Raw genomic sequence first — 12331 nt, forward strand, 5'->3', positions numbered from 1 at the left:
TTCTGCTTTCCCACATCTGCTTTTTCTTTCTTCCTCTTCCACATCAAAAACTTCCACCGCCCGATGTCGGGTAAGCCATGGAAATTACGGGCGATGGCTTTCGGCGGCTAACAACCAAACAAAAAGGAAGTAATCAATAATCATAGGAAGAGACTTGTACAAGGATATGACACATATATGTATATATAAGTACGTATACACGGTTATTCCAAGGTCATGAAAGGATATCCCATACACGCTGCCATCTTGTTTTGCATTCTGGCTCTACCCATACCAGCTCCTCTATTTGCCGGCGGTCAGAATCTATATCGATATCCTGCAGCTTCCAGACCAAGCGACACTTGAACCAAACTTGGAATGACAGCCAGATAGTCGCAAAAAGGAACACTGATATATACGCAGCAACAAAGTCTATGGGCTGAAAGGTCGGTGCAAATGCGGTGAATCCCTGGATCAGAACGATCAGAGCGATGAAAAAAGATGCGTAATATGCCAGGAAAGGCATCATTCGAGCTTTGTAAGGTAAGTCATCCCTCGATATACCACGTTTCCTTATTGCTTGCATGAAGCGGATATGCGAAAATGAAATCAAAAGCCAGGCGAAGAAGCCTGCCACACCGGTTATGTTCAATAACCAATTAAAGGCCTTACCGCTGCCTGCAGAAATCTCTAAGAAGGCCAAAAACCCGAACACTGATGTTGATAGAACGGCAAAGTATGGGACACCACTTTTAGTCACGTTAGACAAGAACCTTGGTGCCAAGCTATTTTTAGAGAGACTGTACAATACCCTTGAGCCAATGTACACGTTAGAGTTACCTGCAGAGAGAATGGTGATTAGGACGACCGCGTTGAATATATCTGGGAGAACTTTTGTACCTGAGTTCTCGATGCTTATCATAAAGGGCGATGAAGAGACAAATGTGCCATCGCCATCCAACTTTGGATCATTATATGGCACCAAAAGGCCAATGAAGAATAGCGAAAGAATGTAAAAAACTAGGATTCTCACTACTACTTTCTTGATTGCCCTCGGGAGCGCTTTTCGTGGATTAGCCGCTTCACCAGCGGTGATCCCGACTAGTTCAGTACCTTGGTACGTAAATGCAGCATTGATCAAAGAGGAAACCCAACCGAGAAAGCGGCCCTCATTTTTGTTACTGGAGATGATGCCTGGTCCCCAGGCGCCTGGATTTCTCCAGTACCTGAAACCGATGGGCCCATCAGATTGTCCCGCACCACACACAATACAGAATGAAAAAATGATGAAGCCGAGCAACGCGATGACCTTTATAGAAGCAATACAAAACTCGAATTCCCCGTAGTATTTCACAGGAAACATGTTCATCGAAGTTAATAGGCACCAAAAAATCACGATCCAAGCTGATAGAGGTACTGCGTCTGTCCAGTACTGAATAACTTGCCCCAGAACGGATAATTCCAACGCGAAGGTGAAACACCACGATAGCCAGTACATATAACCATTAGTTGCTCCCAGCGCTGGCGACAGAAACCTCTGCGCAAAGACAGAAAATGAAGATGTTACAGGGATAAAGGTGGCCATCTCTCCCAACGATTGTGTTACGGAGTAAATTACCGTCCCCATAAACAAATACGATATTAGCGCACCAACAGGCCCGGCATGTGCCAGTGGTGGACCGATACCTATTATGAGGCCCGTGCCAATGGTACCACCGAGCGCAATCATCCCTATATGCCGCTGCTTCAACTTCCGTTTCACCTCTCGACTCTCTCGTGGCAGCCTCTCCGCTTCCCTAGCGACATCGTCCTCAATGCTCTTCTTTGTGACGATGGTCTCCGTGGCGTTCTCTCCAGCATGCCGGTCAACTACCAACTCCTCCTCTTTTATAGTAGAGCTAGAGTTGATTTCGCATTGACCCTCCTTGGCCGTTTGCATGTCCACAGTTTCACGCATGGCAATAATCGCGATGCTATAATTTTGCCGCTAATATGTGTCTGTAATTCTACGGAAAAGTAAACAAAAAAACTGTAATTGCATAACGAGCAATTTATATACAATACACATAGAAAGACTTTCGCTCCGATGTCCGAACTGCCATTGTCATTGGAGAAAATCCTTATGTGGAGTGGAGTTGCCTGCAGGTTATTTTCAGAGAAAACGTGGTTACAAAAAGGGACCAGATTCGCCCTAGCTTACAGCTCGCTTGAATCATCTTTATGCCAGACCTTTCAACGCCGCGACCCCAAAAACATAAATGCTGAGTCACCATGGTGCTGGGCGCTGTCGCTGTCGCGCTGTTCCTTTCCGAGAAAAGCACGGCAACAACAACAGTCCATATGACCAAAAAAAAAATAACCGCAAATGGCAGTGAAATGCAATTATCATTGTATACGAAAGCCAAATCCTTTTAACAACTGTGTTTTTGTGCTATAACCTACACTCCAGTGCAAGCATTAAAAACGAGCAAGGATACCGTCCGTACAGTATATTAAACTTACATGGGTGCGCAACGACCTAGAATATGTCATAATTGTGGAAAGATTCAGTAGTGCACACCACTTTTCTTCAATACCCGGAACGTAGTGGGGTAAAAAGAGGCTGCACCCTACCCCAGAAACGTACGCAGCAAGCGAGAGCGCCGATGACTGATCTCCCTTCTCGCTGGAAAAAGAAACTAGCGACTGTGTGCATTTTTTTCGCAAAAGCTGAAAAAAAAAATGCAAAAAGTACCCGAAATCCATGGGAAATTTTGCAAATAATTGATGATCGGTATTGAGCACTTTTGTTAGGTTGCTATTTAACAAGGACACGGAAGAGAACTGGAAAAAAAGCGACCCATCTGGTATTTATTTACACAAACAAAGCAAAGAGACTGGACCACCTGCAACAGTAACGCAATACATCATACATATGGGCAGGCTTAGTAATATAATAACGTCCAATAAATGGGAAGAGAAACAAACCAACTTTGGGGAGCAGAGCATACGGGAGTTACCGGAAGACCAGATAGAACATGAGATGGAGGTGATAGATACAAGTAATAAGACGACCCCGTACTCTATCGACGAGAAACAGTACAATATAAAGAAAAAGCATGGGTTATTGGAAGGTGACGCAATTGCTGATGTAAATTCGGTGACTAATTCATTGACAAGGTCCCAAATTGTCTCTCACCAGCCGGATGTTGACGAAGAGGATGAAGAAGAGGCCCATTATGAAGATAAACATGTGAAGAGGGCCTTGAAACAAAGACACATCGGTATGATTGCACTGGGTGGTACAATCGGTACTGGTCTTTTCGTTGGTATCTCCACCCCCTTGAGTAATGCTGGCCCTGTGGGATCCCTGATCGCTTATATATTCATGGGTACCGTGGTCTACTTCGTTACTCAGTCACTTGGTGAAATGGCTACATTTATCCCCGTGACGTCATCTATCACTGTCTTCTCGAAAAGATTCTTATCACCTGCATTCGGTGTTTCCAATGGCTACATGTACTGGTTCAATTGGGCTATCACTTATGCTGTGGAGGTCTCTGTCATCGGCCAAGTTATTGAGTATTGGACAGATAAAGTCCCATTAGGGGCCTGGATTGCGATATTTTGGGTACTTATTACCTTGATGAATTTCTTTCCTGTCAAGGTTTATGGTGAATTTGAGTTCTGGGTGGCGTCCGTTAAAGTTTTAGCCATTATGGGTTACTTGATATACGCTTTGGTTATTGTCTGTGGTGGGTCCCACCAGGGTCCCATCGGTTTCAGGTACTGGAGAAATCCAGGCGCCTGGGGACCAGGCATCATCTCCAGTAACAAAAATGAGGGCCGCTTTCTCGGTTGGGTTTCCTCTTTGATCAATGCTGCATTTACGTACCAAGGTACTGAACTAGTCGGGATCACCGCTGGTGAAGCCGCCAACCCAAGAAAGACAGTTCCAAGAGCTATCAACAAAGTCGTCTTTAGAATTGTACTATTTTATATTATGTCTTTGTTCTTCATTGGTCTACTGGTTCCATACAACGAACCCCGTCTATCTGCTAGTTCCGCAGTCATTGCGTCATCCCCCTTCGTCATTTCCATTCAAAACGCTGGTACTTATGCTCTTCCGGACATTTTCAACGCTGTGGTCTTGATCACGGTCATATCTGCTGCTAATTCTAATGTTTACGTTGGCTCCCGTGTTCTGTACTCCCTAGCCCAAACCGGTAACGCGCCAAAGCAATTTGGATACGTCACCAAACAGGGTGTTCCATACCTAGGAGTTTTATGCACTGCTGCATTGGGTCTTTTGGCTTTCTTGGTTGTCAACAACAATGCGAATACCGCATTCAACTGGTTGATCAACATTTCCACATTGGCTGGGTTATGCGCCTGGTTGTTCATATCTTTGGCACATATCAGATTCATGCAAGCTTTGAAGCAGCGTGGTATTTCTCGTGATGATTTGCCCTTCAAGGCTAAGTTAATGCCTTATGGTGCTTATTACGCTTCCTTTTTTGTTACTGTCATCATATTCATCCAAGGGTTCCAGGCGTTCTGTCCGTTCAAAGTCGCTGAGTTTTTCACCTCTTACATCTCCTTGATTCTTTTGGCCGTCGTGTTCATTGGTTGCCAGATATATTACAAATGTAGATTTATTTGGAAACTAGAAGATATTGACATCGATTCCGACAGAAGAGAAATCGAAGCCATCATATGGGAAGACGATGAGCCAAAGAATTTATGGGAGAAATTCTGGGCCGCTGTTGCATAGTCATAAAAGCTTTTACATGCCATCGAGATAGAAAAAAGACGTTTCATTACTTAAAATGGCTCTGGGAATATTTTAAGGGAGTTGCCTTCACTTTATATATAATGTCACCGCTTATTATTCACTCTTTATAATATGTCACATCATAACGTAGCCATTTTCACCTTCAGGGCAACTGTATCATTCAGGTCTATTAAATAAGTTCTACATCTTTACATACTGACAAGCATTAATAGACCAGGTCATTTTAAACGATACGTTCAACTGTTGTCATTTTCGTGTTCTGGCATTGAAACAAAAGAACCCTACCAAAAAATTCGGTAGAGAAGATCGAGCAGTATAGGATTTTATACTGAAGACCCTTCATTTTTTTAAACGTAACTTCTATATTAAGAAAATCCCTGGACCCTACTGGAAATCTTTAATTAGCTTATCATCTTCTTTCATTGTGAGCGTTCGTTTTTATTAAGAATCCGTTCTCATCATTATGCATAAAGCATCCAGTTCAAAGAAAAGCTTTGATGATACCATTGAACTAAAAAAAAATGAACAGTTACTGAAACTGATTAACTCTAGTGAATTCACTCTTCACAATTGTGTGGAGTTGCTATGCAAGCATTCCGAGAATATTGGTATTCATTACTATTTATGTCAGAAATTGGCCACATTTCCTCACAGCGAACTACAGTTCTATATACCTCAACTAGTACAGGTACTGGTCACCATGGAGACAGAGTCAATGGCTTTAGAAGATTTGCTATTAAGGTTGAGAGCGGAGAATCCTCATTTTGCACTACTGACATTTTGGCAGTTACAGGCGTTATTAACGGATTTATCTACTGACCCCGCTTCTTATGGTTTCCAAGTGGCTAGGAGAGTCTTAAACAACTTACAAACCAATCTTTTCAATACGAACTCCGGTAACGATAAAAATGTTAAAATACATGAAAACGTTGCACCTGCCTTAGTTCTTTCCTCTATGATTATGTCGGCAATAGCATTGCCACAATTAAGCGAAGTCACCAAGCCATTGGTGGAATCTCAAGGTGGAAGACAAAAAGCTTTTGTTTTCAAATTGGCTAGAAGTGCAATGAAGGATTTCACCAAAAACATGACCCTGAAAAACACCCTACTAAACAAGAAAACCTCCAGATCCAAAAGAGTCAATTCAAACCGCAGCTCAACTCCAACTTCTCCGATAGATTTAATAGATCCAATAAAAACTAAAGAAGATGCATCATTTAGGAAATCCAGACATAGTGAGGTAAAATTGGATTTCGACATCGTAGATGATATAGGTAACCAAGTCTTTGAAGAGCGAATCTCATCCTCAATCATACTGCCAAAACGCAAGCCCAAGTTTTTGGATAATTCGTACGTCCATAGAACGTATGATGGCAAAAATATCAACAGGGATGAAACCATCTTGAAAACCGGAAAAACTATAGATGGAAAAATAAGTGATTACGTTTCTTCAAAGGGATTTAATGATGAAAATGCTAACAATGTCGATGAAACTGGTGGAGAAACGGAGGAGGACACGGACGCTCTAAACTCCGACCAATTCACCAGTTCTATGCCAGATCTGCATAATATTCAACCAAGGCTATCTTCTGCTTCGTTTGCTTCTTTGGAGGGAACACCCAAATTAAACAGGACTAATTCCCAACCCCTTTCACGCCAAGCAGTCAAAAAAGGTAAAAAGGCGAACTCCTCTTTGAGTCAAGAGATTGACTTGACTCAGCTATCGACTACTTCAAAAATTAAAATGTTAAAAGCAAATTATTTTCGTTGTGAGACACAATTTGCCATTGCACTAGAAACAATATCTCAAAGGTTAGCTCGAGTACCGACAGAAGCCAGATTGAGTGCCTTGCGCGCAGAGTTATTTCTATTAAATAGAGACCTACCAGCAGAAGTGGATATCCCGACTTTATTACCACCAAATAAAAAAGGAAAGTTGCATAAATTAGTGACTATTACTGCTAATGAAGCACAGGTTTTGAACTCTGCAGAAAAAGTTCCATATTTACTTCTGATAGAATACTTGAGGGACGAATTTGATTTTGATCCAACAAGCGAAACCAATGAAAGGCTATTAAAGAAGATCAATAGTAACCAAGGAGGCTTAATATTTGATTTGAATTATATGAATAGAAAGGACAACGATAACAAAAATGAGAGTACTCTTGCTAGCATAAGCACTCGATCTTCAGTATATGATAACAGCACGTTTAACAACAGAATATCCCGTAATGAAAATTTATCCGATACTTCAAGGAATGATTCGGCCTCTACAGCCCAAGTTAGAACTGAAGTTAATAAAGAGGAAGATTTGGGTGATATGTCAATGGTAAAAGTCAAAAACAGAACTGATGATGAGGCGTATAGAAATGCTTTAGTATTACAGAGTGCTGCAAGTGTTCCAATTTTATCTGATGATAGTCAAGACAGAAGCCCAGAGTTGAACTTTGGTTCGAACTTAGATGAAGTACTCATTGAGAATGGAATTAATAGCAAAAAAATCCATAGTCAAACTGACGCTTTAGCAGACCAGATGAGAGTTTCAGCTGTTATGTTAGCGCAATTAGATAAGTCGCCACAGCAGTTATCAGAAAGTACAAAACAGATTCGCGCCCAAATTATTTCATCAATGAAGGAGGTGCAGGATAAATTTGGTTATCATGATTTGGAAGCCCTTCATGGGATGGCAGGTGAGAGAAAATTGGAAAACGATCTAATGACAGGTGGTATCGATACTTCATATCTGGGTGAGGATTGGGCCACAAAGAAAGAGCGGATACGAAAAACTTCAGAGTATGGCCACTTCGAAAACTGGGATTTATGTTCTGTAATCGCTAAGACGGGTGATGATTTGAGACAGGAGGCATTTGCATACCAGATGATTCAAGCAATGGCCAATATTTGGGTTAAAGAAAAAGTTGACGTTTGGGTTAAAAGAATGAAAATTTTAATTACTAGTGCAAATACGGGACTTGTGGAGACCATCACAAATGCTATGTCCGTGCATAGTATTAAGAAGGCCTTAACCAAAAAAATGATCGAAGATGCGGAACTGGATGACAAGGGTGGTATTGCCTCTCTGAATGATCACTTCCTTAGAGCTTTTGGTAATCCAAATGGTTTTAAGTATAGAAGAGCACAGGACAACTTTGCTTCCTCGTTAGCCGCATATTCTGTCATTTGCTATCTCTTGCAGGTTAAAGATAGACACAACGGTAATATTATGATCGATAACGAGGGCCATGTAAGTCACATCGACTTTGGGTTTATGCTATCGAATTCACCTGGCTCAGTGGGGTTTGAAGCTGCACCGTTTAAACTGACTTACGAATATGTTGAACTGCTAGGAGGAGTAGAAGGGGAAGCTTTTAAAAAGTTTGTTGAACTGACGAAAAGTTCATTTAAAGCTTTGAGAAAGTATGCTGATCAAATTGTATCAATGTGTGAGATCATGCAAAAGGACAACATGCAGCCTTGTTTCGATGCTGGCGAACAAACGAGTGTACAACTACGACAAAGGTTCCAATTGGACCTGTCAGAAAAAGAAGTTGATGACTTCGTAGAAAACTTTTTGATAGGCAAATCTTTGGGTAGTATTTACACCAGAATATATGACCAATTTCAACTTATCACGCAGGGTATATATAGTTGATGAAGGAATTCGAGTTAAAAGAATATATATATTTATTTATGCCGAGAACAATAAAACATTTAACTCAGCAAATGCAAGGTAAAAGAATGAGAGTAAAATAAACATATGATTAGTTAAGTATACATATAAATTCCTTATTATCTGCGTAAAGCATCGAAGCGTTTCTTTAACTCGTCCAGTTCATCATTTTCCTGCTCTTTTTTAGTCTTTCTTTTTGTGGTTTTCTTTTCTGATTGCTTTTTGTCGGTTACTTCATTTTTGATATCTTTTGGAATCTTAAGTTCGTTGTTTATATTTTCGCTATTCTGTCTAGGCTTTTTAATAGTGATAGGGTGTTTAGCATCTGCATTGTCATTATCATCATTATCTAAGGCTAGGATAGGCCTCTCTTCGTCGTTATCTTTGACATTTCCTGAGGGGCCATTGAAGTCTGACGAAACGTTAGAAGATGACGAAGACAAGGGATTGTCCAATTTGCTATATGGCACATCGTACGTCTTCGCGATTTCCTTCAAATACAGATCAACTAGTTCTTCTTCTGGCACTGAGGGAGAGCATTTTTGCATGATCTTATCAGGAACATCGATGTGATCCGTTATGACTCCATTAACGAACTCTGCGTTTAATTTCCAAGCCATTAAATCTTTCAATTGACTAAGTTCCTTGACTTCATCAACATAAAGAATGGCATAGATTAAGGACCTGAGAGCTTCGTTGATGCCATCTTCCATGTGCTCCTTGACAAGCTGTTCCTCGGTAGAAATATCATTTATTACCTGCACTCTAGCCAATAGTAATTCACAATAGAGTTCCAATATCTCTAATAGCTCAATATGCATATCATCATGAATCAGCGTCTCAACACGATAATGCGCCTTCTGTTCTTTATTTGTTAATAGCAACTGTGCGACCTGTCTCCGGGACTGCTTGGCAATCGCTTGTTGCTTATCTTGTGCATATCTTAGCCTTTGAATACACATTTTCAAGCATGTTTTAAGCTTGATCTATAACAATAATTTGGATGATAGTTGAACCCTTCATTGGTTAGTAAACTCTAGATCTCCTGCATATTTGAAGCTGTTCAAAGGTTGTTATAAAGTATAAACATACATTAAACGGAATTATTGAAGGAGCCATTTTTGATTTGTCTTATTCTCTTATCTACTTGTCTGTTTTAACTAGTTCTGATTAGCTGAAACCAATATTATAATTTTCACACCCTTTGGAAGATCGAAAAGGCGTTTTTTTTAAAAACAGAACAATAGAATTCGAAATGCCGATTCAGTCAATTATAAAAGTATATAAAATGCTGTAAGCGCATAAGCAGCCAATATAAACGTACATCTGAGTCTAGGTATATATGTGTGTGAAGCGGGGAAGCGTAAAACAAAAAATATTCTAATTATGGTTATTAGATGACCATATCAACGGGATATCTTAACTCGTCATGTTGGCCCTTGATGTCATATTCACTTAATCCCACAATGCCCCCAAACTTTAAAAATCTATCAAAACGTTTCAATCGTAAATCATCAACTTTCTTAACCATATCTGGCCAATAAATTTCATGTTTATACTTGAAATCCAAAAGACCATTGTATAGAGCATCTAGCTGAGATGGCTCTATGTGATTTTCAAATGGTTCGTCGAATATGGCCTTCGCCTTAGTGGCAGGGTCAAGGAATGGATACATCATTTTCAAGAAAGCCCACGCAAACCATGGGATATTAATCAAGACACATTTAGCTAACCTTTCAGGATAATGATCTTGCATGACGTTCAAACACATCCTAGCAATAGAAATGGGTGGAGCTTTATCAGTGATTATACCTGGTTCTTTATAGCTTTTGAAATCTACTAAGACCGTGATCTTTTCCACGCCTTGAGGAGCTACAGTTACTGCAGTCTCCATCATGTAAATCAATTGTTGGACTTGTCTAAAGGAAGATTCTGTATTCTGACGACCATTTTTCATGTAATATAGAGGTCTTTTAGCGTTATCAAAACCCAAAATAACTTCTTTACCAGTTTCGTTCTCAACGGCAACTTTTTCTGCAGTGAGAGGTTCTTTATCTTCTTTGCCATGTGTAAGTCCAATTTCTCTCCTCCACACCAAGGTTTTGGTCAGGCCTTTTATAGCATTCGCGGTGTTCCATTTATTGGCTCTTAGATACCTTAAGAAACACTCTCTAGAAAGCCAAAATTTTTCCCAATCACTCAAGGGTCTCGCATTGGCATGTGTCCCATTATCAAGGTCACTGAGGTTTTCTGGCAATTCCAGGCTATCATCCTGGAAATGTCCCAAGACAGCTCTATATTTTTCATTTTGATCTTCGGAGATTGATTCTAGTGGAGCTGCGTTACCATACTTGGCAGGAGGGTCCAAGAATATCTTATCACATGGAATAAGTTTCTCCTTAGGCACAGCAGGCGTATGATCCCGTTTTCTTGAAAAAAGACCCATTGTTGTCGTTCTCTTTGTGCCTTCTTTGTGTGATTTTCCAGGGTCTTTTTTTTAAAAAAAATCGTGTAAATTAAAATCTATTTTAAAGCGTGATTTTTCCCACAAATTTTAATCCCTCTATTGTTCTTTTTCCACTCAATCTGGAACAAAGAGAAAAATAAGAAGAAAAAGCAAATACGGAATGTATGACGTGGGAATAAAAGTATATAAATATTTAACAAATTGGCTGTTGATAATAGGAATGCGTATATGTAAATTAAATTCTCTCTTCGATCTCTTTGATTAAGATTACCCCATTAGCCACATTAGAACGTTTTGCCAAATGAAGCCGTAGACGAATAGGAAGTAATTGCACTTCTTGACGGTTGATTTGCTGATGGAAACGTGTATATCATCGTCTTCAGCACCGGAGCGACTTAGCAAATTGAACTTGACGGATCTTAGTAGGAATACGCCAAAGGCAATAAACAAGTAAAACTTTATTAAAATAGTCATATTGAATGGCATCGTCACATTGGTCAAAAGCTGAGCGAGGATCAATGGTACGAATTTGTAACCGACATAACACAACAGTTCGACCAAACTAAAGCTTGGAATCTTAGAATCGATCAATAGATACAAACCAAGCTTCAAGATGAATAGATCCAAGCAGACAAACGCTAGAGTAGAAGAAAGTTTGTAGTATAAGTCCTCGGGATTGAACGAACCCTTCAGACCTTGCTGTGTATTCCAGATGAGAATGTAGGTAACTAATCCCATGATAGGCATGTACATATCTGGGGAGTTCACGTCATCCCTTGGTGGCAAAAAGTTGCCAGAGTCCATAATCCGTTGCCAATTCTTGGTACCGTTAAGGAACGGAATTAGAATTAGTTTCAATTTATTGATCACATAACGGGTGCTAACTTGAAAATACGTGGAAATTTGTTGAGAGCCGGCAGCGTTTGAAGTGGCTTTATTGACCGTTTCTTGGAACTGGTTGAAGTTGTCCTGGCCAATAAAATTAGAAAATGCACTCTGTCCTAGTTGAAACGCCATCGAACCACGAGGATCTTGGAATGGGAAACCGCCACCACCACCATTTACGTTTGCATTTGCATTTGCATTCGCATTAACTTGGCCATTAACGGGCATGTTCCTCGGCATTTGCATTGGTTGTTGCTGTTGTGCAGTGTGGGCAAAGCGGTCATTAACGCCATTCTGCTCACTTGTTGCATACGCATACGGATTATAAGACATCTTGGTATACCTTTCTTTTTCTTCTTTTGCTATGGATGCTCAGTAGCAAGGACCAACTATGGAGGAGTCAAAAAGGTAAATAGTAAGCAAAACAACTGCTCTGGTGCGTAATGTGGCTTTTGATACAGAGTCTCGGATATACTGTCCTAGTACTGAGGGAAAGGAACAGAAATGCTGCCTGTGTTGGTTAAAGGCCCAAGTTTATTGTCATTTGAATTGTCAG

The 12331-nt window shown here is 40.4% G+C and overlaps 6 protein-coding genes across 6 annotated transcripts; 2 read left to right on the forward strand and 4 right to left on the reverse strand.

Annotated features, from left to right (window-relative positions):
- Positions 1 to 214: 214 nt before the first annotated feature.
- On the reverse strand, positions 215 to 1936 carry ALP1 (arginine permease ALP1; the record flags this gene model as incomplete). The annotated part of the gene is made up of 1 exon (XM_033912801.1): positions 215 to 1936. One exon carries the CDS (start codon positions 1934 to 1936, stop codon positions 215 to 217), a length of 1722 nt encoding a protein of 573 aa, XP_033768692.1.
- Positions 1937 to 2893: 957 nt separating this feature from the next.
- Positions 2894 to 4732, forward strand: LYP1 (lysine permease; the record flags this gene model as incomplete). The annotated part of the gene is made up of 1 exon (XM_033912802.1): positions 2894 to 4732. The coding sequence occupies one exon, from the start codon at positions 2894 to 2896 to the stop codon at positions 4730 to 4732; it is 1839 nt and encodes a 612-aa protein (XP_033768693.1).
- Positions 4733 to 5216: 484 nt separating this feature from the next.
- Positions 5217 to 8405, forward strand: PIK1 (1-phosphatidylinositol 4-kinase; the record flags this gene model as incomplete). Its single annotated transcript, XM_033912803.1, has 1 exon — positions 5217 to 8405. The coding sequence occupies one exon, from the start codon at positions 5217 to 5219 to the stop codon at positions 8403 to 8405; it is 3189 nt and encodes a 1062-aa protein (XP_033768694.1).
- A 137-nt stretch (positions 8406 to 8542) lies between these two features.
- IST1 (Ist1p) lies at positions 8543 to 9542 on the reverse strand (the record flags this gene model as incomplete). The annotated part of the gene is made up of 2 exons (XM_033912804.1): positions 8543 to 9409; positions 9516 to 9542. 2 exons carry the CDS (start codon positions 9540 to 9542, stop codon positions 8543 to 8545), a joined length of 894 nt encoding a protein of 297 aa, XP_033768695.1.
- A 274-nt stretch (positions 9543 to 9816) lies between these two features.
- PDR17 (phosphatidylinositol transporter) lies at positions 9817 to 10869 on the reverse strand (the record flags this gene model as incomplete). Its single annotated transcript, XM_033912805.1, has 1 exon — positions 9817 to 10869. The coding sequence occupies one exon, from the start codon at positions 10867 to 10869 to the stop codon at positions 9817 to 9819; it is 1053 nt and encodes a 350-aa protein (XP_033768696.1).
- Positions 10870 to 11157: 288 nt separating this feature from the next.
- YIF1 (protein transporter YIF1) lies at positions 11158 to 12108 on the reverse strand (the record flags this gene model as incomplete). The annotated part of the gene is made up of 1 exon (XM_033912806.1): positions 11158 to 12108. The coding sequence occupies one exon, from the start codon at positions 12106 to 12108 to the stop codon at positions 11158 to 11160; it is 951 nt and encodes a 316-aa protein (XP_033768697.1).
- Between the last annotated feature and the right edge of the window lie 223 nt (positions 12109 to 12331).

This window comes from Saccharomyces paradoxus, chromosome XIV (assembly GCF_002079055.1).
Source record: "Saccharomyces paradoxus chromosome XIV, complete sequence".
Classification (NCBI taxonomy): Eukaryota; Fungi; Ascomycota; class Saccharomycetes; order Saccharomycetales; family Saccharomycetaceae; genus Saccharomyces; species Saccharomyces paradoxus.